At 42.1% G+C, this 25791-nt stretch overlaps 1 protein-coding gene across 5 annotated transcripts in view; it reads left to right on the forward strand.

Annotated features, from left to right (window-relative positions):
* LRCH1 (leucine rich repeats and calponin homology domain containing 1) overlaps positions 1–25791 on the forward strand; it is a 211699-nt gene that overhangs the window by 100358 nt on the left and 85550 nt on the right. For all 5 annotated transcript variants that reach the window (XM_051832282.2, XM_051832281.2, XM_070048799.1 and 2 more), the window contains exon 2: positions 4351–4495. In XM_051832282.2, coding sequence (XP_051688242.1) covers positions 4351–4495 — 145 coding nt within the window. The remainder of the gene's footprint in view (positions 1–4350; positions 4496–25791) is intronic.

Genomic DNA, 25791 nt, shown 5'->3' on the forward strand with positions numbered 1-25791 from the left:
ATCTCAAGATACAGAGGATCCACCGTGAGAAGCTTCCTCCCTCTCACTCCCTCTGTCCACCTAGACAGAGATCCTTGCTCCAGAAATAACCCCTTCTACCAATTTCTTGTCTAGCCCTTCAGAGATAAAATATTTACAGCTAAATGGTTATGTAAGTATCCACTAGAAAACACAGATACTCTCTACACTGTTTTGTACTTGCTTTTAAAAAACCATTTACACCGTGTCTTGGAGGTGGTTTCCTATCAGCACATATAGAGCTACATCATTCATTTTAATAGCTGCATAGTTTTAATGTTCCATTATGGAATATGATTAATGTTACGTTCCATCAGAATTAAAATCACATTAGTATGGATTGGCTGTTTTAATTTTAGCCATCTTTATGATATTTACTAATGGTAAATTAATATTTAACCAGCCTTCACTGATAATTAAATTGCTTTTTATCTTTTGCTGTTTCAAAATGTATCACTTGCACACATATGACTGCATCCGTAGATGAAGAAAGGTTGCTAAGCTGAATTATATTTGTAGCTGTTAAGTCATAGGTACTTCAGGTAGACAACATGATGTTTTGGTACATGTATATACACATAGTGAAATGACAGCTGTAGTCAACCAAGTTAACTAATCCATCTTGTGTAGTTTCCTGTGTATGTGTGTGTGTGTGCGCGTGTGTGTGGCAAAAGCACCTAACAATCTACTCTCAGCAAATTTCCAGGTCATGGTAAGATGATTAACTGGTCAGTGTCGGCGCTTCCTCACCCTGCAGAGCTGCTGCCTTCTGCCTTTTGCTCTAAGCTCCTCATTTTGGTAGATATTCCTAAAATGTTCTCCACCTAATGTGCTCCACAGCCTCAGCATTACCGTGTGCGTACCCGATCTTGTATTCCTCAGCCTAGTTGAACTGTCTCCATGGGGCTGTCATTTGCATTGCTGCGATTCCAGTGAGGTTGATGACTCTTATCCTTATGCCTACGACCCATTTGTGTGCCCTGTTCTGTGAGCCATCTTTTTCCTAGTGTATTTCCCTCAGTTTCATTCTTACTGATTGTAGAAGCTCTTTCTACGTAAAAAAGATTAGCCTGTTGGATTTATGAGTGGTAGGACTTCACCCCCAGCCCCCACACATGCATGGGTGAAGTTCCGTTAGTTGTAAAATGCCTTGAGTTGTGTTTTTATGTGTCAGATTTATCTGTTTGGTTTTCTGTCATCTGTGGAAAGACCTTCCTTATCCTAAGGTCCTAAACCGTAGTTTCCCACCTGTTGCCCTATTGCTGCCATGACTTTGTCGTTGGCAGTGAGGCAGGGTTCTGGATGGTTTCAGGTGCTCAGCAGCTTCTCAAGCAACCACCTGACTTTGCATTTTCTCCCTGTGGGCTTCAAGTGCCGCTTGGGCTGCACAGTTGATTTCTGTATGTGTATCTCTTTGTCTCATTTCTCATCTTTGCAGTTTGTTCCAATGAGCTTCCCATCTATCCACCACATTGCTTTCTCATGTATTTTTGATGTCTGGCACAGCTGGTTCCTCTCCTAGCTCCTGTTTTTTGGAGAGAGATGTTATCATTTTGTGCTGTTATTTTACCACATGCCTTTTAGAATCCCCTTATCTGATAATCCTTAAACAATTTTTTTAAGTTAGAAGTGCATTTTAAATCTTTCAGGTATAACAGAATGGACACCTTTTTGATATGGAGTTTTCTTTAGTTAATGGAACAGCTTTTTGATGGGTTTAACTTTTGTGTTGCATTTTGCCATTTTCTTCATATAAACTCTATGCTATTTCTTAAGAAAATTAAGTCTCTCACCCTTCTGTAATTGCCATAGGTAGGTCTCTGCTGTTATCTCAGTTTGCTAGTTCGTGTGTGAAGCCTGATGCCTCAGCATATTAGTTTTCGTCCCTGTATCATTGTTATTTTCTGTTGATAACTCTTGGATTTTACAGAAGAACAATCATCTTATCTACAAATAAGTAGCTTTGTCTTATCCTTTCCAACTTTGAGTCTTGTTTCCTTTCCTTGCCTAATACCTTCCTCTGGTTATTTTCTGAACACTGATAAATATAATTGATATAAATATATTGATAAATATAATTTTAGTAGTAAATAAAAGCATTCTCTTCCCTTCTCTCATCCACTTTCTCTTTGTGTGTGTGTGTGTGTGTGTGTGTGTGTGTGTGAATCATGAAAGGAAGTATCTGACTCTTCTAGTTTTGCTAAGCAGTTGTATCCTGGGCACCAAGGCACAGTCAGAAGCAGGTGGTGGGTTCTAGAGTTCCCCGGCACAGTGGGTGACTGCAGTTCACAATGCTGCACGTGGAGCTGGGAGAGAGGAGCCGGTAGTCTCTAAGCAGAAATAAAAGATGAGAAAACTGAAATGCTCGTCAATTAATTTAATCAGTTTACACTCTTTACATGGTTAGAGTATAGCGGTGTACCCCATAATAATGTACAGGTTCGGCCGGCGCTGTGGCTCAATAGGCTAATCTTCCGCCTGCGGCGCCAGCACCCCGGGTTCTAGTCCTGGTTGGGGTGCCGGATTCTGTCCTGGTTGCCCCTCTTCCAGGCCAGCTCTCTGCTGTGGCCCGGGAGTGCAGTGGAGGATGGCCCAGGTGCTTGGGCCCTGCACCCCATGGGAGACCAGGAAAAGCACCTGGCTCCTGGCTCCTGCCATCGGATCAGCGCGGTGCGCCGGCCGCAGCGCGCTAGCCGCGGCGGCCATTGGAGGGTGAACCAACGGCAAAGGAAGACCTTTCTCTCTCTCTCTCTCTCTCACTGTCCACTCTGCCTATTAAAAAAAAATGTACAGGTTCTTCATGTTAATAAAAAAAAAAACAGGGAAAACAAAGAGAATGAATATAAATGTTCTAAAAGTGATACCTGATGTTGAACACACACCTCAGTAAAGTTACGGGGGGGTCAATGCATTGTAAACTTGAAATGGGTCAATTTTTGGTATATAAAAATACACCTCAATAAAACGTTCTTAATAACAAATGAACATAGCATTTTATCCAATGTCTTTTGAGTATCCATGGAGATTATCATATGCTATTTCACCTTTGGTCTACTTGTATGTCAAATTGTTGTAATAACCTTTATTACTAGATAAATCCCACTTACCGTATGTTAATATTTTTATGTTCTACTGAATTCTATTTGCTAATGTTTAGAATTAAGGATTGGCATCAGTGTTTAGTAGGTTCATGGATATGTAGTTTCCCTTTCATGTACTTTCCTTGTTAGGTGATCATGCCAATATTATACCTAACTTTTTAAGTAAGATTTTGGCAATGTTCCTTCTTATTATATGGGTTGGAATGGTTGAAATATTATCAGATTATTCCTTTAAAAATTTTTGTTACAGTTCCCCCTCTGGAGCCATTCGGTGCTATTTATTTGTATATTTGTTTACTGGTGGGGGCGTCAGGGGATGTAGCTCCTGCACTCCCACTCCCAGGATGGCACTGAACTACTTGCGTTTCCTTCATCCCTCCCCTTGGTCAGGGTGCATGTGGCGTGTTGTTCACTAGGCATTTTCATTGCTGCAGGACGAGGTGATGTCTTACCGTCGAGGTCGTGTTTTCGGGAGAGCTGACTCTTTCCTCATATCCAGTGTTTTATGATGTTTGGCAGTCATGTCTCCCATTCTGAGACTTACGTATTAGGGGTTATTCCGTCATTTTACTGGTGAGGGGCGATACTGTGAGCCTTGCATGCTGCGTGCTTACGTCACTCTGTAGACCAGTATTACCGTTTTTATACACTTGGTTGGTGGTCTCCAGTTTTCCTGGTGGTCATGTGGCAGAAAGACTTGGTTCTTAATAGATGTTGATTTCTCTTGTGGTTTTAGTGAATAAAATATTTGTGTAGAGTTTTATTACATGCAGAGGGTATGAAAGTCATATTGCTTGTGTATAAAAGTGTATTCCCCAGTTCAAAAGATTATACATATGTATATGTGTGTTACACATATATATGCCAAATTGAGTTAATAATTATTGTAAGTATATGTATTCAAATATATTGAAGAATGGATTTTTTTCTGGAATGCATAAAGTAGCATGAGTTTGAGATAATTGCAAGATAGAGGAAGAAATTTCCCTCTCATGTCTTGGTTTGCAAATTAAGAAAGCTAAAAGTTTTACCAATTCTTTTGTTTTTTCTTATCCCATGTGTAGCTGAATGTAGCGAAGAAATTAGAAATCATAACACTATGGTAACAGATGCAAAAAATGATCATGTCAATCTAACTTCAGATTATAATATTGAAAAATATTCATGAATAATAAGATAATATGAGTTTGTTGAGGATTTATTGACAAAATGTTCTTTTCTTCTCTCACAGATTTATCTAAAAACAGACTGGTTGAAGTTCCAATGGAATTGTGCCATTTCGTATCACTGGAAATTCTTAATCTGTATCACAATTGCATCCGAGTCATTCCCGAGGCCATCATCAACCTGCAGATGCTGACTTACTTAAACTTGAGGTAGGTTAACTGTGAATGCGGTAGTCAGGTTCAATGAAGAAAGACAACGTAGTTTTTTTTTTTTTTTTTTTTTTTTCTGTCATTTTCCCTCTTTGAAATTCCTTGACCATTCTTAGAAATAAGCCACCATGGAGATCATTTAAGAAATACCTTTTTGTAATGAATTTATAGTGCCTTTAATACTGCTGTTGGTACTAGACTTTCTGAATGTCATATGACAAGATTTTTTGAAAATGATTTACATTGTATTAATCTTTCTTTAATTGGAATTTGTAAGGTTGTAGGCATGCCATTTTCAGATACTAAGGTAGATTTTGTCAGATCAGAGGGAAGGGTAAGGGAGGTGACAAAGATTATGAATTCCAGGTTCTTGGCTTCAGCTTCGTCTACTCCCAGCTGTTGCAGGCACTGGGGAATGAAGCAGTGGATAGAAGATTCTCTCTCTCTCTCTCTGTCTCTGGACTTTCAAGTAAACAAGTAAAATAGAAATTGATTAATTAATTTTTGAAAGGCATTCATGGGGGCCAGCGCTGTGGTATAATAGGTTAAGCCTCTACCTGCAGCACCAGCATCCCGTACGTACAGTTCATGTACCAGTTCAAGTCCTGGCTGCTCCACTTCTGATCCAGCTCTCTGCTAATGGCCTGGGAAAGCAGTGGAAGATGTCCCAAGTGCTTGGACCCCTGCACCTGCGTGGGAGACCCAAAAGAAGCTCCTGGCCCCTGACTTTGGATTGGCTCAGCTCCAGCTATTGGCTGCCCTTTGGGGAGTTGTTTTCTTTGGGGAGTTGTTTCCTTTGGTGATGAGACCTCTCTCTTTCTTTCTCTCTCTCTCTCTCTCTCTCTCTCTCTCCTTATCGATGTCTGGATCTCTGCCTCTCAAATAAATAAATAAATCCTTAAAAAATAAAAAAGGCATTGAAGAGCTAAGACAAATTTTAAAAGCGAGAGACAAAATGTGGTGAGTCTCTAGGTGTTCTTGATAACATTGAGCCCATTCACTGTAAGCCTCCCAAAGAAAGTTAAGGAACAGAAAGTCACTCTAGCCATAGATAAAGTTTGCTCTGTTATAGCCTGCTAAAGTCAGTCCGTGCTCTCGGAGGACGGTTTAACGCTTTGACTCCCAGAGTGTGCATGACATAGGTTAAGTAACATATCAGCAACCCTGGTAGCCCTGGAGTGGGGTAAGTAAGTGACTCTAAGGCCTTGTTTTAGGTTTTCAAGCTGAGTGGTGCTTTGGTCACATTCTGGCTCCTTACTTCCAAAATCCTTGCCTCGAGTTTGGGATTTCAGAAGAGAGAGTGGAACTGTTTTATCAAACTCTCTCTATTATGAAAATGAGCCCATAGAGTTCACGCATGTCAGTTCTATCATCTTCGTGCAGAGGGTGGCACCTGAAGAATCCCAGGGGCCAGCGTCGTGGAGCAGCTTGCGATGCTGGTGTCCCATATCGGAGCGCAAGTTTGCATCCTGTGTATTCTACTTCCAATCCAGCTTCCTGCCAATGCACCCTGGAAGGCAGCAGATGATGGCCCATGTACCTGGGCCCCTGCCACTCATGTGGGAGACCTGGATGGAGTGCCTGGCTCTTGACTTCAGGCAGGCTCAGAGCTGCCTATTAGGAAGTGAACCAGTGGATGAAAGCTCTCTGTCCCTCTCTCCTTTCATCTCTCTCTTTTTCTCCCCCCTCCCCACCCTCTGCATTTCAAATAAATAAATAAGTTTTAAAAAGAAACCATAGAATTCCAATGCACTTGGTAGGGCATCACTTTATGAAAGAAACAAAAGAGGATTTTTATTTTTGGGTGAGTCACTGAGAATTAGGAGGCTTTTCCAATGCTTTTTATTGCAGCTAAAAAATTGGTTTCCATTGCATATCCATAAAAGTGCGTATGTTTTTCATCAGAATTGCAAAAAAAAAAAAAAAAAAAGAAGAAGAAGAAGAAGAAGAAACAAAAAACCTAGGCTTGTTTGTAAGCGGTTTAATTTCTTTTCCACAAATAAGATGTAGGTTACTGTTAGGGTGATCAGGAGACTCATATATCTATCTGATCGTCAGTTTTGCAGGTTCCAGTTCATCTGACTGTTTTTTTCCCTGCTGTTTCTGCCACAGTGGAATGTCAGCTACCTTGGAGTGGCCTAGTGGAACTACCCATAATGGTGTTTGTAGATTTTGGTTCAGTGTCTCCCTTAGATATCTATCCTGTAGTCCCAACCCCCAAAAGGAAACTATTCCCAAAACCTACAGAGCAGTCACGTATCTCCCCACTTTTGTCTTGCTGTGGCATTTCTGTCCCTAGTGGTTCTACAGGCAATAAGTAAATTAATTTAACTGGATTGTTGTGTTAAGTCTGTGTGAGCTGAGCAGCTTCTGGGTGTGGATGGCAGTGTTCTTCTAGGATGCTACAGAGCACAAAATTTTTAAAACAAAAACACTAGATAATAATATAATCTTAAAATTTATTTCATACTTTTAAAGCATTAGTAACACTTGTTATGGTATGGTGATTTTTTTGTTGTTCTACATAGTTGAAAGTCGATTGCTGCTATCTGTAGATGAGTAGGAAGAGTAAGATGGAACATGGATCTCAGAATGCTTTAATGCGAGGACATAGGGAAGTCGTTGATGCTGATCATGTCCCAAGAAGACCTTGTACTTTATAAACGGTTATGTGATGAATTCCGAGGGGATGGCAAGGAGTAAGAAATGAAGGGACTGTTGAGCACCCAACTGTTTAGTTTTGTTTTTCACCATAATGCTTTAATGTCATGCTTGCCTCTCTCTCTGCTTCCATTTGTGTTGGTCATATTTGTGTTGTTTCTTTGCTCAAATCTGCTACTTTGAATGCTCCTGTGACTGAGACTTATTCTCTGTTGACTCATGTGCCTTTTGCAAGAACTGGATGGAATTAAGAAAAAGTACATCTCTTCTCAGAGGTAGTGTGGAAGACATGTGAGCGACATATGACCATCTAAGCTTTTGGAAGGCCAGACACTATAAATACATGCAGAATTATTTTTATTCTTCCTTTAAAAATTGTTTAATGAGTGTAAATGTGTAAACATGAAATTGTGTTGAGGACAGGCTTTAGATCAGGAGGCTGGTCAATTACAGGTCTTTTTTTTTTTTTTTTTTTTTTTTTTTTTTGACAGGCAGAGTGGACAGTGAGAGAGAGAGACAGAGAGAAAGGTCTTCCTTTTGCTGTTGGTTCACCCTCCAATGGCCGCCGCGGCCAGTGCGCTGCGGCTGGCGCACCGCGCTAATCTGATGGCAGGAGCCAGGTACTTATCCTGGTCTCGCATGGGGTGCAGGGCCCAAGGACTTGGGCCATCCTCCACTGCACTCCCTGGCCACAGCAGAGAGCTGGCCTGGAAGAGGGGGCAACCGGGACAGAATCCGGCACCCCGACTGGGACTAGAACCTGGTGTGCCTGCGCCGCAAGGCGGAGGATTAGCCTAGTGAGCCGCAGCACCGGCCAATTACAAGTCTTTTAATCCCTGTTTGATCACTGCATGGAGTTGAGAAATACCTTCTAGGAATTACACCTTTAAAATTAAGTTATTTCTCTGTTTTGGAGTGATCTGAGGTAGAGTACAATATAGACAATAGAGCTCTGACCTAAAAAAACCCATTTGACAAATAGACAGGTGACTGTCCCATCTGTAATGTGTAATAGTATCTAAAAAATTCTAGCATCTAATTAAGTTGCTAAGTCTTCTAAAACGTTGAGTAGTGCTGTCTGGGTGAATTCTTGTTTGCAAACTGCCATCCTTGCATCCCTTAGCCATTCCAAAGCCGGTAACCAGGAGGAACTCAGAATAGTGTGCTTGTGTGTGCACATGACAGCAAGTCTCACAACAACCACAGATGGCCTTTTGGGCCCTAAAAGAATATTAAGTCAACAGGATAAAATGTGCGTCTTTTTGGATGTGGCAACGGGGCATGATGGGCCTTGTTAACTTCTGACTTTTGGGGAAGCCTGCCAGTCCCTTCACTTGAACAGGAAATGGAGACTCAGATTGAGTAAGCTACTGAGTTGCCAAAGCGGCAAGCATATCGTCAGTCAAAGCATGGCATTATCATTAATTTAGAAATATACTGGGGCTGGCACTGTGGCGCAGTAGGTTAATCCTCTGCCTGCAGTGCTGGCATCTCATATGGGCGCCAGTTCTAGTCCTGGCGCCTCCTCTTCTGATCCAGCTCTCTGCTGTGGGTTGGGAAAGCACTTGAGCCCCTGCACCCATGTGGGAGACCTGGAGTAGGCTTCTGGCTCCTGGCTTTAGATTGGCACAGCTCCTGCAGGTGAAGCCATGTGGGGAGTGAACCAATGGATGGAAAACCTTTCTCTCTATCCCTCTCACTGTAACTCTTTCTCTCAAATAAATAAATAAAATCTTTTTTTAAAAAGAAATATATTGGGGGTTCTACCAACAATAGATGCTAGAGAGGATGTGAGGAAAAAGGGACACTAACCCACTGTTGGTGGGAATGCAAACTGATTAAGCCACTATGGAAGTCAGTCTAGAGATTCTTCAGAAACCTGAATATAACCCTATCATACAACCCAGCCATACCACTCCTTGGAATTTACCCAAGGAAATTAAATTGGCAAACAAAAAAGCTGTCTGCACATTAATGTTTATTGCAGCTCAATTCACAATAGCTAAGACCTGGAACCAACCCAAATGCCCATCAACAGTAGACTGGATAAAGAAATTATGGGACATGTACTCCATAGAATACTATACAGCAGTAAAAAAACAAGGAAATCTGGTCATTTGCAACAAAATGGAGGAATCTGGAAAACATTATGCTGAATAAATTAAGCCAGTCCCAAAGGGACAAATATCATATGTTCTCCCTGATCGGCGAAAACTAACTGAGCACCAAAGGGGAAACCTGTTGAAGTGAAATGGACACTATGAGAAACAGTGACTTGATCAGCCCTTGTCTTGACTGTTGATGTACAATGTAATACTTTATCCCTTTTAGTATTTTTTTTTGTTCTAGTACTATTGGTTGAACCCTGTAATTAACACACAATTATTCTTAGGTGTTGAAATTTAACTGAAAAGTGATCCCTGTTAAATATAAGAGTGGGAATAAGAGAGGGAGGAGATGTACAATTTGGGACATGCTCAATCGGACTTGCCCCATATGGTGGAGTTAGAAACGTGCCAGGGGAGTCCAATACAATCCCATCAAGGTTGCATGTACCAATGCCATCTCACTAGTGCAAGTGATCAATTTCAGTTCACAATTGGTCACACTGATAGGTCTGAGAGTCAAAGGGATCACACAAACAAGACTAGTGTCTGCAAATACTAACTGATAGAATAAAAAACGGAGAGAACGATCCAACATGGGAAGCGGGATACACAACAGACTCATAGAATGGCAGATGTCCTAAACAGCACTCTGGCCTCAGAATCAGCCCTTAAGGCATTTGGATCTGGCTGAAGAGCCCATGAGAGTATTTTAGGCATGGAAAGCCAAGACACTCTGGGGAAAAAAAAAAAAAAAAAAGAGGAAGAAGAAGAAGAAGAAGAAGACCTAAATGAAGGATCTCTGCAAGTGAGATCCCAGTGGAAAGAACAGGGCCATCAAAGAAGGAGGTACCTTTCTCTGAAAGAAGAGAACTTCCACTTTGACTATGACCTTGTCTGAATAAGATCGAAATCGGCGAACTAAAAGACTTCCATAGCCTTGGCAACTCATGAGTAGAGCCTAGGGAGATTACTGTCGCCATAAACAAGAGTGTCAGATTGTTAAGTCAACAACAGGAGTCACTGTGTACTTACTCCTCATGTAGGATCTCTGTCCTTAATGTGTTGTCCAATGTGAATTAATGCTATAACTAGTATTGAAAGAGTATTTTACACTTTGTGTTTCTGTGTGGGTGCAAACTGATGAAATCTTTACTTAATATATACTAAATTGATCTTCTGTATATAAAGATAATTGAAAATGAATCTTGATGTGAATGGAATGGGAGAGGGAGCGGGAGATGGGAGGGGTGTGAGTGGGAGGGAAGTTATGGGGGAAAAAGCCATTGTAATCCATAAACTGTACTTTGGAAATTCATATTTACTAAATAAATGTTATAAAAAAAGAAATATATTGGGGGAGTTGGTATGCCTCTCAGAAAATTAAATACAAATTATTTTTGAGGTCACACTTAAGGGGGGTTATATAAAATATAGCTTTTTATTTGAAACAGCTTTAGCAAACAGGAAAATTCATCTGATTTTACAAATAATTATCAGCAAACATTTTCTTTTCTGTAGTAAAGATCTTTCCACATTTCTTTTTTTTTTTCTTTTCTTTTTTATTTGAAAGGCAGAGTGACAGGGAATGGAGTGGTGCCAGGGAGGGATGGAGGAAAAGACAGAAACAGAGAGAAAGCAATCTTCTACCTGCTGGTTCACTCCCCAAATGCCTGCAATACCTAGGGCAGGGCCGGGACGAAGCAGAGGGCCAAGAACTCCATCCAGGTCACCCATGTGGGTGACGGGAACACAGCACTTGGTCCATCATCTGCTGCCTTCCTGGTGCATTAGGAAGGTGCATCAGAAGTGGAGGCGGGACTGTTACAGGAGAACTGGGGAGATGAGGCTGAGTTCATGTTCTGGTGTCAATGACGATTTAAAAAACCAGACACAATGGTGAGAGTAGAAGACGTGACGTTTTATGTAAGAAGCTCTGAACAGTTCCGTCAGAGGGACTGGTGGGTGGAGAGACTCAGCTGCGGAGGTCGAGCAGTCTAGGGTATTTGTATGACCTGACCACGTCGTCTCCAAGGAGCAAAGGTAAGGTTATCCGTTAGTTACGGTGAAGGCCGGGGGCAGTCTTCTTGCAGCCCTTTCTAGCTTGTTTTTATCAGGCCTAGATCTTGTCATGGAAACCTAGATCTTGTCATCGTTGATAAGTGTGTGCTACAAGGGGCTGCCGCCCTGTTCCATTTAGTGTGTACGTGCCGGGCTGGCGCTGCAGTGTGTACGTGCTGCCGAGGAGCTGTGGGGTCGTGGTCGTCTGGATTGCATTTGGTCCTGAGCTCCCTCGGGACTTGATCCTAGGCGCTCTGAGATGGGGATGCAGGCGTCCCAAATGGTGGCCTCCCCTGCTGCACCACATCCACCCATCCCCCTCCTTGTTTCTGCTAACAAGAAAACATGGTAGCTGACATAGTGCAAAGAAAACTGAATTTCCAATTTTGACAGTTTCATATTTCTATACTTAAAGTTAAGCACGGTCTCACTGTATACTCATTTTTTTCACTTGATAAATTATGTATGGAAGTTACTAATTGCATTTCAAAGCAAGAACGATACCATATGAAGCTACTTTGAATTTATGAGAAACAATCAAAATTTATTGCACTCTGAGTGCTGAAGTCTTAGAATAGAGTTGGTCTTCTGTATATGAAGATAATTAAAAATGAATCTTAATGAAGAATGGGATAGGAGAGGGAGTCAGAGGTGGAATGGGAGTGGGGGTGGGTATGGGGGGAAGAACCACTATATTCCAAAAGCCGTACCTATAAAGTTTATATTTATTAAATAAAAGCTTTCTTAAAAAAAGAAAAAAAAATTCATTGCACTCTGTAGAGTATGTTGTATATTGCAACATAGTAAGTTCCTGTAAGTGTTTAATGGTGATGGTGGTGATGAGGATGATGGTGGTGGTGGTGGTAATTATAGTGCTTGGAGGTGATGTGACAGTAGTGAGGATAACAGTGGTGATGATGATGATAATGATCAAGATGATAATGGTGGTGATGATGGTGAGGATGACTCTGGTGGAGGTGGTGATGGTGACAGTGGTGTTGATGAGAATGATAATAGTGGTGGTGAAGATGGTGATAATGGTGAGTATTATAGTGGGGATGATAGTGGTGATGGTGATGACGATGAGGAGGAAGATGAGTGTAGTGGTGATGGTGATGATGAGGAGATCATAGTGGTGATGGTGGTGACGATGAGGATGAGTGTGGTGGTGATGGTGGTGACGATGAGGATGAGTGTGCTGGTGATGGTGATGATGAGGAGGATGAGTGTGGTGGTGATGGTGCTGATGAGGAGGTAATAGCGGTGATGGTGATAAGGGTAATAAGGTAGTGCTGATGCTGGCATTATGGTAAACATGATGGTGATGATAATGATGACAGTGATAACAGAAGTGGTGTCACTGCCTCTACAGCTTCTTGTTGACAGAATCTCTCAGCAAATATTAGTCTTGAATATCCAAAGGGTGCTTGTTGCCAACAACCTCACTCATGTCTTAAACTAGTGATGGGCTTAATTAGCACATGAAAAAAAATCTTCAGTGTGAAATACAGTTAAAAACGTTGAAATGTTTTCCACATTTTCTCCCATGATAGAAATGTTTGTAGAAAATAGTGATTTATTGCTGTTTACACAGCCTTTGGCTGAAGGATCTGGGCCTCTAATCTTTGCTTCTTGGTGTTCACAACAAAAGTTTATCTTAGCTTCGTATATGTGCTTCTGTGTCTCTTTCTGTTACAAAGCGTCTATTTCAAGAAATGTGGCCAAGACCAATAAAAATGCAAGGCAAGGCTTGTTCCTATAGAGGAACAAACACTTTGAACCTGAACTCCACAGAAAAGCCTCCTGAAATTTCAAATCTATTTGAAGTTATTGGAGAGGTTGTTGTTGAGGAGGCTCATGAAGAACATGTGTCTTAGGAAAACAGAATAAGGAGAGAGCAGCAGAGAACTCTTGGCAAGGCAAGGGATGTTGTTCGCGTAACAATAGAGACCTTGGCTTCAAAGGCTCCTCTCAGAAAGGTTCAGGGATAGAGGCTGCCAACAAATGAAAGTCCTTTACAGCCTTGGATCACGTGGCTTCCAGAACTCTTGGTCTGTGGTTTGGCTTCCTAGAGTGAAACCCAGCCAGGCCTGCCTTAGTTCCTTAGACGTCTCTGTCTTTCCCAGCCTGCTGGGAGTGGGTTCTGAGGCATTGCCTGTACAGAAATGGGCAGTATCTTGGGGGAAAAAAAAAGTTATCATGCCATAAAAAGGAATCTGTTTTGGCTGCTTTCTCTGCAACCTGGCATCCTCTTTGGCTGCTAAACAATGTGCAGAAACTCAGCTTCCTGATGGTGGTGTAACCCGTATTCCCACATTCCTTTGGGAATCATTCTGAGAAGTAATCCTTAATCCTCAGCATGTCACTCTCTATTTCCCACATGTAGAGTTGCCATAGAAAGCACAAGTTTTTTGAAATTTTTTATTGTAAAGTAAAAAATTAGTTTTTGCTGTTCTCTCTCTATTGGCATTTCTGAAGAATATCTCGATTATAAGATAATGTTTCTTTGTGGACAATGAGAAGATTGGTGGTGTCTTCCAAACTGGAAAAAGGGAAGCGTTTTGTTCAAGTTAAAGCAAACTTGTTGGGGCAGGCATTGGTGTAGCCGTTAAGATGCAGCTTGGGATAGCCAAGTATGGGGGTGCCCGTGTTTGAGTCCTGGCTCTGCTTCCGATTCCAGCTTCCTGCTACTGTGAATGCTGGGAGGTGGCAGGTGATGGCTCAAGGAGCTGGGTTCCTGCCACCCACATGGGAGATAAGGCTTCAATCTCCTAGCCCTAGTTGTAGGCATTTGAGGAGTAAACCAGCAAATAGAAGGTCTCTCTGTCTCTCTGCCTTTAGAATAATTTTACTTGAATCCCATATCTTGTCTCGATGATCTTATTTCATTCGAAGGGCAAATGAAAATATTGTACTATCTAAGTGTATATGTTTTGGTTCTGGTCTGTGGTCACCATGTTGTATTGTCAAATGACCGATCAGCAGCCAGATATAAAAATACAGTGAACTGAGTGAGAACTCAAAATTATCTAAAAATAGTTGTAAAGAATAATAGATGAAAGAGACCATCAGGAGTCTAGTACACAGATACCACCAGCTATATGTGGTTTAAACTTGCCTTTTCTTCTTCTTTTTTTAAAAATTAAGTTATTTATTTATTTTGAGAGGAGAGAGATGGGCAGAGGTCACCCATCCATTTGTTCACTCCCAAATGACCACACCAGCCAGATCTTGGCCAGGCTTAAGCCAGGGGCTAAGAACTCAATCTGACTCTCCTACATGGGTGGCGGAGTCCAAAGGACTTGAGCCATCCCTGCTGCCTCTCAGGGCATGCGTTAGTAATAAGCTGGAATCAGGAGCAGCGGTGGGATTCAAACACAGACACTCTGACATGGACCTGAACCACTATGCCAAACACCTGGCCCCAGCCTTGCCTTGTCGAGAGCTCACTGGTCATTTTTTTTCAAGGTGGAACCTATGGCCAGTGGTCCCTAAAAATCATAATGTGTTTATAAGTTCCCAGGCCTGTAAAATTTTGTCTGTTGACATTGGTAGCTTCCAGGCTTTGCAAAGTGCAAATGAGTTAGCAAGTGGATATTTCTTATCAAATTCCATTCCTTTTAGTATAACCCATACTTGGCAGGGCTTCCTGAGAGGATTTTTCCATTATGCACATTACCTGGTCACAGATGTTGATTTAGTTCAGTGTTTGTATTGAAAAAAGAACCCAGACACACAAAAGGGATATTATGGCTTTGATAGCTGGAGCCCTGTCAGAATTTGTTGGCTTTGTTTTTAGTTCAGTTTCTGATTTTAATAGAGATGTTAAGATCTGTGTACTGCAGGTCAGGTCTCTGGAAATGGGGTAGATACATCCTAATTCAATGTTTGTTTTTTTAACCAAAGTAATTCTCCAGGTTTATTCTTCAAGCCCCAAACAAATGTGCTCCAACTACTTTGATTTTCCTTATTAAACAGATTTTTTTAAAAAACTTTGAAACAATATCATAATATCATTTCAACACTGGTGTGGATTTGGAGAATCATCGTCATAATCACTACTTGTTAATAGCTGTTAGGATTCAACCATCATACTGTCATATCTGAGTACTTCAACACTTTCCTGTAGAAATAGAAATGACTTATCCCTAAGCCACACTATTTCATAAGTAATAGAAGTAAAGAGAATCTAGATCTTTGACCTCTTACAGTTTATGGAGTATTTCCATCTTTATTATCCTGTTGAACAAACTCTCTCCTTTGCATTGTATGCCCTTCAGGATGGCTTTATAATTGTGAAATAGTTGTTAGGGGATTTTCTAGATGGTAATGTAAGTATTTAAATAAATGGGGTGACTTTTTGGCTTAGTCCATGCTTGGCTCCTGTTTCTGGCTCCCTGCTAATGCACAGTTTGGAAGGCAGCAAGTGGTTGAAGTGGTTGGGTTCCTGCCACCCTCGTGGGAAACCCGAATTGAGTTCTTAGCTCTTGACTCTGGCCCTGGTCCAGACCCAGACCCAGAAGTTTCAGGCATTTGGAGAGTGAACCAGTGGACTGGGGGGGGGGGGGGGGGGGGGTGTCTTTCTGTCTTCCTTACAAGCAAATAAAATATCTAAAAAATTATTTGTAAAAAAAAAAAAAAAAACCGAGTGATGTTCAGTGGATATTGCAAAAGTCGCTTTTAGATCCTGTCTCTGAAAATCAGAGCCTGACTGTGTGTCGCGTGGGAAGTGGTTTCAACTGAGGAGGCACCTCGTGTGCGTTACCTTCTGTTTGGTCAGTAATTTGAATGGGGGATCTTGAAGGGATTTTAGTGAACTGTTAGCACTTAATCTACAGCATTAGTCCCAGAGAGAGGCCATGATGACCTCAGCACCAGGAGAGCCAGCCTGGGTCTTGAGCGGAATCAGCCTTTCAGCACGGGACAGCCATGCCCCACATCTGCAGGCATTTGTGCAAAGAGTTCTTAGGGATACACGGAACATTTCATTCCGCCTCATGTGATCCGACGGATAAAAGAAGTCTCGCTTTCCTTCTTCTTTAGCAGTCTTTTTGGCTTTAGAATTTCAGTAGGCAATATCAGCCGCCACAGCTTTTAAAATACATGCTCTGAGTTTGTGTAGGGTCTGGGAGACACCAACAGAGCAAGATGCTGCTTCGTCTTGGGAATGTCTGATTTTCAGAGCTTAGAGCAGGTTCTTGCCCAGAGCAGGCAATCCAAGGGTGTAGGAAATACTGGGCTGCTTTTCGGTGTTGGAAACCACAGCACCTTCTTCCTTGGTTTCAGTCACATACTTTTGTAGTCTCTTGTCTGTCTCTTTCTATTGCTTCCCTGTATTCCCATGTGTGAATGTTCTTTCTCTTTGTGTACCTTAACGCTAAAAGTCCTCAAAGCTTTGGCCCTTAAACCTTCTTCCTCATACCTCATGTCTTGCGTGTCTCAAATACATTCTCTGTCCCTTTGAACACTAACGCTCATTTTCCCGGTTGCCTAACATTCATTTCCTCTTAGATGTCCTATTGACGCCTCAAAATTAAGTCTGTGCTAAACTGAGCTCCTGATCTTCTTTTGTAAATTGATATACTTGGTTGCTTTCCTGCTCGTGCTCCTCCTGTTTGTCTCCAGCACCCCAGCTTGGAACCTCAGAAGTTATTTTTGACTTGTTTCCATCATCCCTTTTACACAAATCATTCATTAGGTCCCAGTTCAACATCTTCTTGCTTCCCGCTCAGGCCTCTGTGCCTTTTTCCTATTGTTTTCTTGGCTTACCTTCACTTTCTTCAAAAACATTTAAAAATGTATTTATTTGAGAAGGGAAGAGAGATGAAAAGAGAGGGAGAGAGAGAAAGAGAAAGAGAGAGAGAGTCTTCCACATGCTAGTTCACTCCTCAAGGCCCTGCAATAACCCATAACTCAGTCCATTTCTCCCACATGGGTGACAGTAACTCAGCTACTTGAACCATCACCACTACCTCCCAGCATCCACATCAATAGGAAGCAGGAGCCAGGAACTGGGGCCAATCATTGAACCCATGTCTTCCAGTATGGGATGAAGGTGTCCCAGCCAGTGGCCTAACTCCTAGGTTGAACACCTGCCCTGCCTTCACGCTCTATCCCAGGATAAATGTGACGAGGCTGTGTTGTTAGAGGGAAGACCTCAGATCTGATTTGAGGGCCAGCTCACCTGATGTAAAAGCTAGACACAAAGTGACTCACTTGCCAGGAACGTGGAGCACGGTATCTCAGTTACCTGTGCAGTGTTGGTTTTTGAGTCTGTTTATGTTACAGGATTGTTGTGCATATAAATACCATTTATTGAAGTGTCAGCACTGTTTTGTGGCATGTTATGTCATCACACAAATTGCTGTGTGGGTTAAAAAGGATCCAGTATTTGAGTAAAGTAGGTAGATTTTATAGTGTTATTGATAAAGAGCATGTGTTATTGGTATGTAAAAATATTAGAGTGGTTGAGAAGAACTTAATTTTAATGATATCAAGTAGCAAGACTAGTTTCTGCGAATACTAACTAATAGAATCAAAAAGGGAGAGAACGATCCAACATGGGAAGTGAGATACACAGCAGACTCATAGAATGGCAGATGTCCTAAATAGCACTCTGGCCTCAGAATCAGCCCTTAAGGCATTTGGATCTGGCTGAAGAGCCCATGAGAGTATTTTAGGCATGAAAAGCCAAGACACTCTGGACAAAAACAAACAAACAAACAAACAAACAAACAAAAACAAATGAAAGATCTCTGCGAGTGAGATCCCAGTAGAAATAAAGGGCCATCAAAGAAGGAGGTACCTTTCTCTGAAGGGAGGAGAGAACTTTCACTTTGACTATGACCTTGTCTAAGTAAGATTGAAGTCGGCAAACTAAAAGGCTTCCATAGCTTTGGCAACTCATGAGTAGAGCCTAGAGAGGTTACTGACGCCATAAACAAGAGTGTCAAATTGTTAAGTCAACAACAGGAGTCACTGTGTACTTACTCCTCATGTAAGATCTCTATCCTTTATGTGTTGTCCAATGTGAAGTAATGCTATAACTAGTACTGAAAGAGTATTTTACACTTTGTGTTTCTGTGTGGGTGCAAACTGATGAAATCTTTACTTAATATATACTAAATTGATCTTCTGTATATAAAGATAATTGAAAATGAATCTTGATGTGAATGGAATGGGAGAGGGAGCGGGAGATGGGAGTGTTGCGGGTGGGAGGGAAGTTATGGGGGGAAAAAGCCATTGTAATCCATAAACTGTGCTTTGGAAATATTTTTAAAAAAGATATCAAGTTGCACAGTAAAAGTCATCTGAAGAGTCATTTCCTTGGAAGAAGGAGTGGGAAAAAGAGGATGTACATAGAGCAGTATTTATGCATGTCAATGTTATACATGCAAAACTCCCTAAAAAAAAGATGGGGAGACGTATCTTTAAATGGTGAGTAGCAATATTCAAGCATCTTTATTTTTTATATATTTCAATTTTATTTATTTGAAAGGCAGACTGACATAGAGAGGGAAAGACACACAGAGAGATCTTCCATCTGCTGTTTTATTCTCCAAGTGGCTCCAACTTCCAGAGCTGGGCCAGACCAAGGCCAGGAGCCCAGAATACCATCTGAGTCCCCCACTTGGGTGACAGGGACCCAGGCATTCGTGCTGTCTTCCACTGCCTTCTCAGGTGCAGTAGTGGGAAGCTGGATCAGAAGCAGAGTAGCCAGAACTCAAATAGAGCTCCAGTGTGGGATGCCAGCATTGCTGGTGGCGGCTTAACCCACCACACTACGCCACGGTGCTGGCCCAAGCATCCTTTTTTTAATATAAGGTTTATTTATTTACTTGAAAGGCAGAGTTACAGTGAGACAGAGGGAGAGAGAGAGAGAGAGAGAGAGAGAGAGAGAGAGAGAGTCTTCCATTCATTGGTTCACTCCCCCAAATGGCTGCAATAGCCTGAGCTAGGCCAATCCAAAGCCAGGAGCCAGGAGTTTCTTCTGGGTCTCCCACACGGTTGCAGGGGCCCAAGCACTTGGGCCATCTTTCACTGCTTTCCTAGGCCACAAGCAGAGAGCTGGGTTGGAAGAGGAGCAGCCGGGTCTCTAACTGGTGCCCACATGGGGTGCTAGTACTGCAAGTGGCAGCTTTACCCACTATGCCACAGGACTGCCTCCCTACCCAGCATTTTAATATCTTAATTTTATTGTGAATATTTTTAAGAAGTCAATGTCCCTGAAAAATTGATCTGAGTAGCCTCTGTTTGTTTAAGTCAATGTCAATACCCCCCCCCCCTTTTTTTTACAGGGGGAAAGGGATGTTGGAGTACAAAATACAGAGAGTCAGTCCCTCCATATCCACATGTTCCTTATCCATGAATTCAGCCATCCGAAATATTCAGGAAAACATGTCTGTACCAAGCATGTAAAGACTTTTCCCCCTTATTGTTATTCCCTAGACAATGTAGTAAAACAGGTATTTACAAAGCATTTACTTTGTTTTAGCACAAATAATCTAGAGAGGATTTATAGCAAACAGGTGCATATGCATAGGTTGTGTCCAAATCTTATGACATTTTGTAGAAGGGACTTGACTATCCACAGACTTCAGTATTCAACAGAAGTCCTGGAACCAATTCCTCCTGGACACTGAAGTACAATTTTATGTTTTTTGGCTCTAGTGGGGTGGCATAAAAGAAAAATACAGTAGGTGTATCTTCTTTGTAATAGGAAATAAAGCCCATTCTACCTGGAATATAGTTCTAAAAATTGAGAGAACTGTCTTCAGTTCCAATTCATCTTTCCAAGCCATTTGTAAAAGATAATGTCATTTATGAGAGAGAGAGAGAGAGTATTCCCATTTGCTGGTTCACTTCTCAAAAGCCCATAGTGGCTGGAGCTGGCTTGGGAATGAAACCAGGAGTTGGCAGCACAATCCGGGTCTCCCACATGGGTAGCAGGAACCCAATTACGATTACTTGGACCACCATTGCTGCCCCCTGGAATATGCATTAGCAGGAACCTGGAATCAAACAGCGTTACTTGGATGTGGGATGTAGGCTTCCTAGCCAACATTTCAACTGCTAGGCTTACCACCTGCCCCCTTTCCTAGCCATTTAGTGATGATTTTCCTATATGCCAGGAGCAAAGTTCTCCACGGTAGTGTTTTTCAAGACATGGGACTCAGTCTGTTACAGTCTTAATACTTAAAACCCCAAAAACTATACAGGCTTGCCTCTGCAGGTGTTTGGCCAGTTAATACTCTTGCTGGTTTTAAATACTGAGTTCTCTGTCAAACCACCATTGATTTTGACCAGTTTCATTTTAAAATGAGGGGAATTTAAAGAAATAGTTGAGCATACCACATAGGCCTAATCTTTTGGGAACTGAAGAAGACTTAGAAGAAAGAGAGAAAATAACTGAGACGGAGCTGGTGATCAGTAACTGCCCTTTGAACTCTAACTATAGACAGCAGTTGCTGATTGCTATGAGTACAGAAACACATGGGGTATTTTAAGCAGCGGTTCATTTGTACTCAAGAGGAGACTGATAGGATGTTATTGTGGGAAACCAGCGCAGTTGCAGTAGCCCAAATATGGAGCAGGTATGCACCGTGAAAATGCTCAGTGAAGTAAATGGCTGTTGCAGAAATGTGCCTGATCCGAGTGGTTTTTCGATTCCATTTCCTTCCTGCTTATCTTACAGTTCTCTCTAAAGTTAATCCTTTACCTCTCAACAGGTGGCTTTTCTCTGTGCAGAGTGTGAAATTGATTGGTATAGCTTTCAAGAACTGGTTCAGGATGCAATTGACATGATGATTCAGTGTTTCTAGTTTTGAAACATTTGCAGATTTCAAATGATTGTCATACCGAAGTTGTAGTTAGCATAACTGCTTTCAAAGTTAGATTGAAACTTGGGCTCCTAAACTTGATGCATACACACACACACATATAATTAGATATCAGTCTTCAACACTTCATGTAAATATTATAGTTCAGCTGTACAGTTGAGTGCTGTGATAGTCTTCAGTTGATTTTAGCTATGGAACATGGAAGTTACAGTTGACCGAAACATCAGCAGGCATCTTCAAGCAAGGCTGTTGTTGTTACTGGCAATTGTCTTAAAGAACATGGTGGGAATGAGGGGGAGGGCTGGTGATGAAAGGGAAGTTCTCGGTCATTAGTTAGGGGAAACAAGGGTGAGACATTCTGCCATGACAGATTCTTCAGAATGGTTCAAGCAGGAAAAAGGAAATGGTTCTTCTGTATGGATATTGTTTACGGCCATGTGTGTTTAAAGACAATTAACAGTCAGGTGTCATATGCAAAACAGTAAGTAATGACTTTTTTTTTTTAACTGAAAGGTGAACAGAGTATGCATAAAACAGTATAAGAACAAGACTGAGTGAAGGATCTTGTCAAAAAAAGGTGAACTTCCTTGGCTAAAGTAAAATAATTGCTGTTTGCTGTAGGTCTGATAGCAATGACAGGCAACAATATTCAAACAAATAATAACTGCTGGATGCTTACTAGTTCCTTCCATTGCTGGGACTCACTGTAGAGTGAGCTTGGGGTTTCCACATATGGAGGCGTGTTTTGCATTCTCTGTGTCCCAAGGCATTTTCCTAACAATTTTTTGATGGTTAATGATTCCACATCATCATTGCTATTACTGTTTGAAAATCAAGTAGTAAATAGAGGTGGGTCTCTGGCTATTTCCGTATTCCTAGAGAAGTGAAAGGAACCTAAATTAGAGAAGATGGGAGGGAAAATGTAACTCAAGGGGTTTTGTGCTGAGTCTTGATTATCCATGTTGGGAATAGATACTTAGGAGCCAGCGCGTGGCCCAGTGGGTTAAGCTGCTGCCTGCAATGCTCTCATCCCATATGAGTGCTGATTCTAGTCTTGGCTGCTGCACTTCCAATCCAGCTCCCTGCTAGTGCACTGAGGGAAGCAGTGGAAGATGGCTTCTGCTACCCATGTAGGATACCTTGTTGGAGTTCTTGTCTCTTGGCTTCAGCCTGGCTCACTTCCTGCTGTTGTGGCCCACTGGGGAGTGAACTAGTGGATGGAAGATGTCTCTCTCTCTCTCTCTCTCTGTAACTCTGCCTTTCAAATGAATAAACAAATGAATAAATAAATCTTTTTTAAAAAGATACTTGGTTTGTTTGCCCTAGAATTTTCTAGCCTAGCCTGTCTCTGGGTGATTGTCTTTATTTTTATTTGATGGACCTTGATCAAATGAAGCACAAAATAATATTTTAACAGTGGCTAAAATTTTAACAATTAAAAAATACAATAAATAAAGTTAATAAATAAAATCAAGCTAAACACCTAATTTCTTTCTGGTAACCTCTCCTTTGCCTGGCCACATTAATAGTTGAATATCACTTAATTTTTATATATGGATGTGGTGTTGGGCTAAAGCACTTTTGCATCCCATAGACTCACATAAGTTAGGTCTTATTGTCTGTGTTTCATAGCCAATGAAACTGGAGCAATTGAATGATTTACCTAAAGTCTTAGAGAGAATTTGTGGCCAAGATCAGATTTGAACCCCCAGGTCTGCGGATTCCATAATTGATGGCCTTTCTACCACACCGAGAAGCCGATTGAGTAGGTAGATCTCTCTCTCTCTTTCTCTCTCTCTTTTTTTTTTAAGACTTATTTATTTGGAAGGCAGAGTTATAGAGAGGCAGAAAGAGAGAGGGGGAGAGAGAGAGAGAGAGAGAGGTCATCTATCCACTGATTCACTCCCTAGATGTCCACAACGGCAGAAGCCGCGCAGATCTAAAGCCAGGAGCCAAGAGCTTCTTCCGAGTCTCCCACGCGGGTGCAGGGGCCCAGCGTCTTGGGCCATCTTCCACTGCTTTCCCAGGCCATAGCAGAGAGCTGGATCGGAAGCGGAGCAGCCGGGACTCAAACCAGTGCCCATATGGGATGCAGGCACTGCAGGTGGTGGCTTTTCCCACTACACCACAGCACCGGCCCCAGTAAATCTCTTATAGAAATTTTCCTTCAGTTGGTTCCCAAGTGAGTTCTGTTTTGTTATTAATTGAACCCTTACACTAAAAATAAAAAAATATAATCCAATAGATTAAAATTATGTCTTAAAAATAAAATTATGCCCTCATCATAAAATCACTTATGAAATATGGCATGTCTTTATAATTATGAAAAATTACCTTTTGAAGAAGCCAGTAATAATATGTTAAAATTAGATGCTTTAAAAGTTATCTAAAAGTTTTAACCATAAGAAGTGACTTGGCTTGTGAATTCCTTAATTTAGGAACTAAATGTGAGACTGATACTTGAAGCCAAGAGAAATTTATTCCTGCAAATGTAGGCTGCCAGAAACATTTTGGTTATTTCATCCTGAAATGAGGAAATAAACAAATCTGGCAGAGAGTCGTTTAATTTAAAAGGTTGGAAACCCAAGCATTAGCAGAAAGCATGCACCTGTTAACAGCCTGCTGCCTTCCCTGCTCAATCTGCCACGAAGTCTGGGCAGGGACAGTGGCAGGAGACAGGCAAGCCAGCTCTGGGGAGGGCGAGAAATCTCCCAGCATTTAGCTAAGTGCATAGTTTCTACTTCCAAATGGGCAGCCCCATTTTCCTACAGATTTGCTCTTCAGTAGTAGTGAGGGAAAAAAAAAATCCTGAATTTTACTTTTAGATGTAGCTCATAGGCTACATGTGAAAATTGATGTTGGCCATAACCTCACCAAATACTCTGTGGCCTTACTTTTAAAATGCTTTCTGCGAGGGTCTGTTTATAGTGCAGAGGCCTGCAGGAGACAAGTGGGGCAGGCTGGTGGACCACGGCCTGCGGCGCTCTTACTTGCTGAAGAAAAATTGCTGCCAGATGAGCAGTTTCAAAAAGCCAAGGCTGCTGATGTGGTCTTTAGTGGGTACAGGATTAAAGGGAGTGCAGTTTTCCTCCGCTTGATAAATATTTGCTGGAGAGCTAATGGGTTTTTGTGTGCATGTGTATTTCCTTTTTCTATTGGGGAAATTACAAGTAATACAGGAACATCCTGTGATAAAATATGTGAAGCGGAGGCCGGGGGAACAGATGGATGAAGTAGAGGAAATGTGCCCCGGGTCCAGGGCCTGCTGTCCCCTCACTGAGTTCCTGGCATCCAGGATTTGTTAAGTCTACAGGTGATTAACTCAGCGTAAAAGAGGACTGTTTGGGGCACAAGTAGGAGACAGGCTATGCCATCAGCAGCTTTTAATGGCAAAAGAATCCATTCCCATCAAAGACATGACAAATACTTCCATAAGCAGAAGTCCGCTTTTAAGTTAGTACCCATCCTGGAGGAGTTCCAGGGAGAGGAAAGCCAATGCCATCTTGAACACTCACGTGTCTGAGTGAGCAGAGACGGCTTTTCAGGACTTGAAATCCTATAGGAGGGGCCGGCGATGTGGCTGGGCAGGTTGAGGTGCAGGCGTCCCATATCAGGGTGTAAGTTCTAGTCCCACTTGCTGTGCATCTGATCCAGCTTCTTGCAAATGTGTCTGGGAAGGCAGTGGAACAAGGTGCACGTACTTCAAGGCCCCTGCCATCCGTGTGGGAGACCAGGATGAGTTTCTGGCTCCTGGCTTTGGTCCAGCCGAGGTCTGTCTTGTTGCTACCATTTGGAGAGTGAACCAGTGGAGGGAAGACCTCCCTGTCTGTGTTGCTCAGCCTTGCAGATAAATAAACAAACAAGTAAATAAATAAATGACCCTCCCAGTTCTATGTCTGCTAACCTGGCTGGATTGCCTGCATCATGGTTATGAGATTGGGAATAATGTAACTCTTATCCCCTTGGAAACTTAAGAAAGATCTCAACCTGTAATTGCTAATCCTGCAGAAATTTCTGAAAATACTGCTTTTTGTTCCCATGATCTTTTCTTTAAAAGGAAATTTAAATACAACTCTAAAGCAATAGAATTATCCTACTAACATTTTTACTTGCTAGCAGCCACTTTACAAAATTGCATACTAATGAGTATTTTCTAACCACAAACTACATTTCAGATTGGTTGTTTGTCCCCTTTTCCTAAACTGAATTCTCTTCTAGAGCTTGGAGAACACCCTCCTGGTAGGGAACTGGGAAGATCCCTCATCCAGCCAGGAGAGCCTCCCTGGGCCCGTGCAGGGAGAGAGGGAGCCACAGCGGCTTCTCTGCCACCCCCTGCCCTCTGCCCTCTGCCCTCTGCCCTCTGCCCTCTGCCTCGTTGCTGGGGAACTGAAGAGCCAGCTGGTCCTTGGAGCGCCAGCAAGGCTGTCTCCTCCCTCCCTGTGCTGGGCCCTGGTAGAGAAAGCACTTTTGCTGCTGCTCTCTGGAAGTAGCTTTCTTTGCAGATCTGGACAATGGAAGCACATACGGCTATCTCATTTCTTGCCCAGACCTAATTCCCCAGCACTGGGTGCCTGGAGTAGGAGTGATAATCGAGGTGTTGGCAGGGGAGTGCCCAGATTAAGAAATGTTC

The sequence above is a fragment of the Oryctolagus cuniculus genome, chromosome 9 (assembly GCF_964237555.1).
Source record: "Oryctolagus cuniculus chromosome 9, mOryCun1.1, whole genome shotgun sequence".
NCBI lineage: Eukaryota > Metazoa > Chordata > Mammalia > Lagomorpha > Leporidae > Oryctolagus > Oryctolagus cuniculus.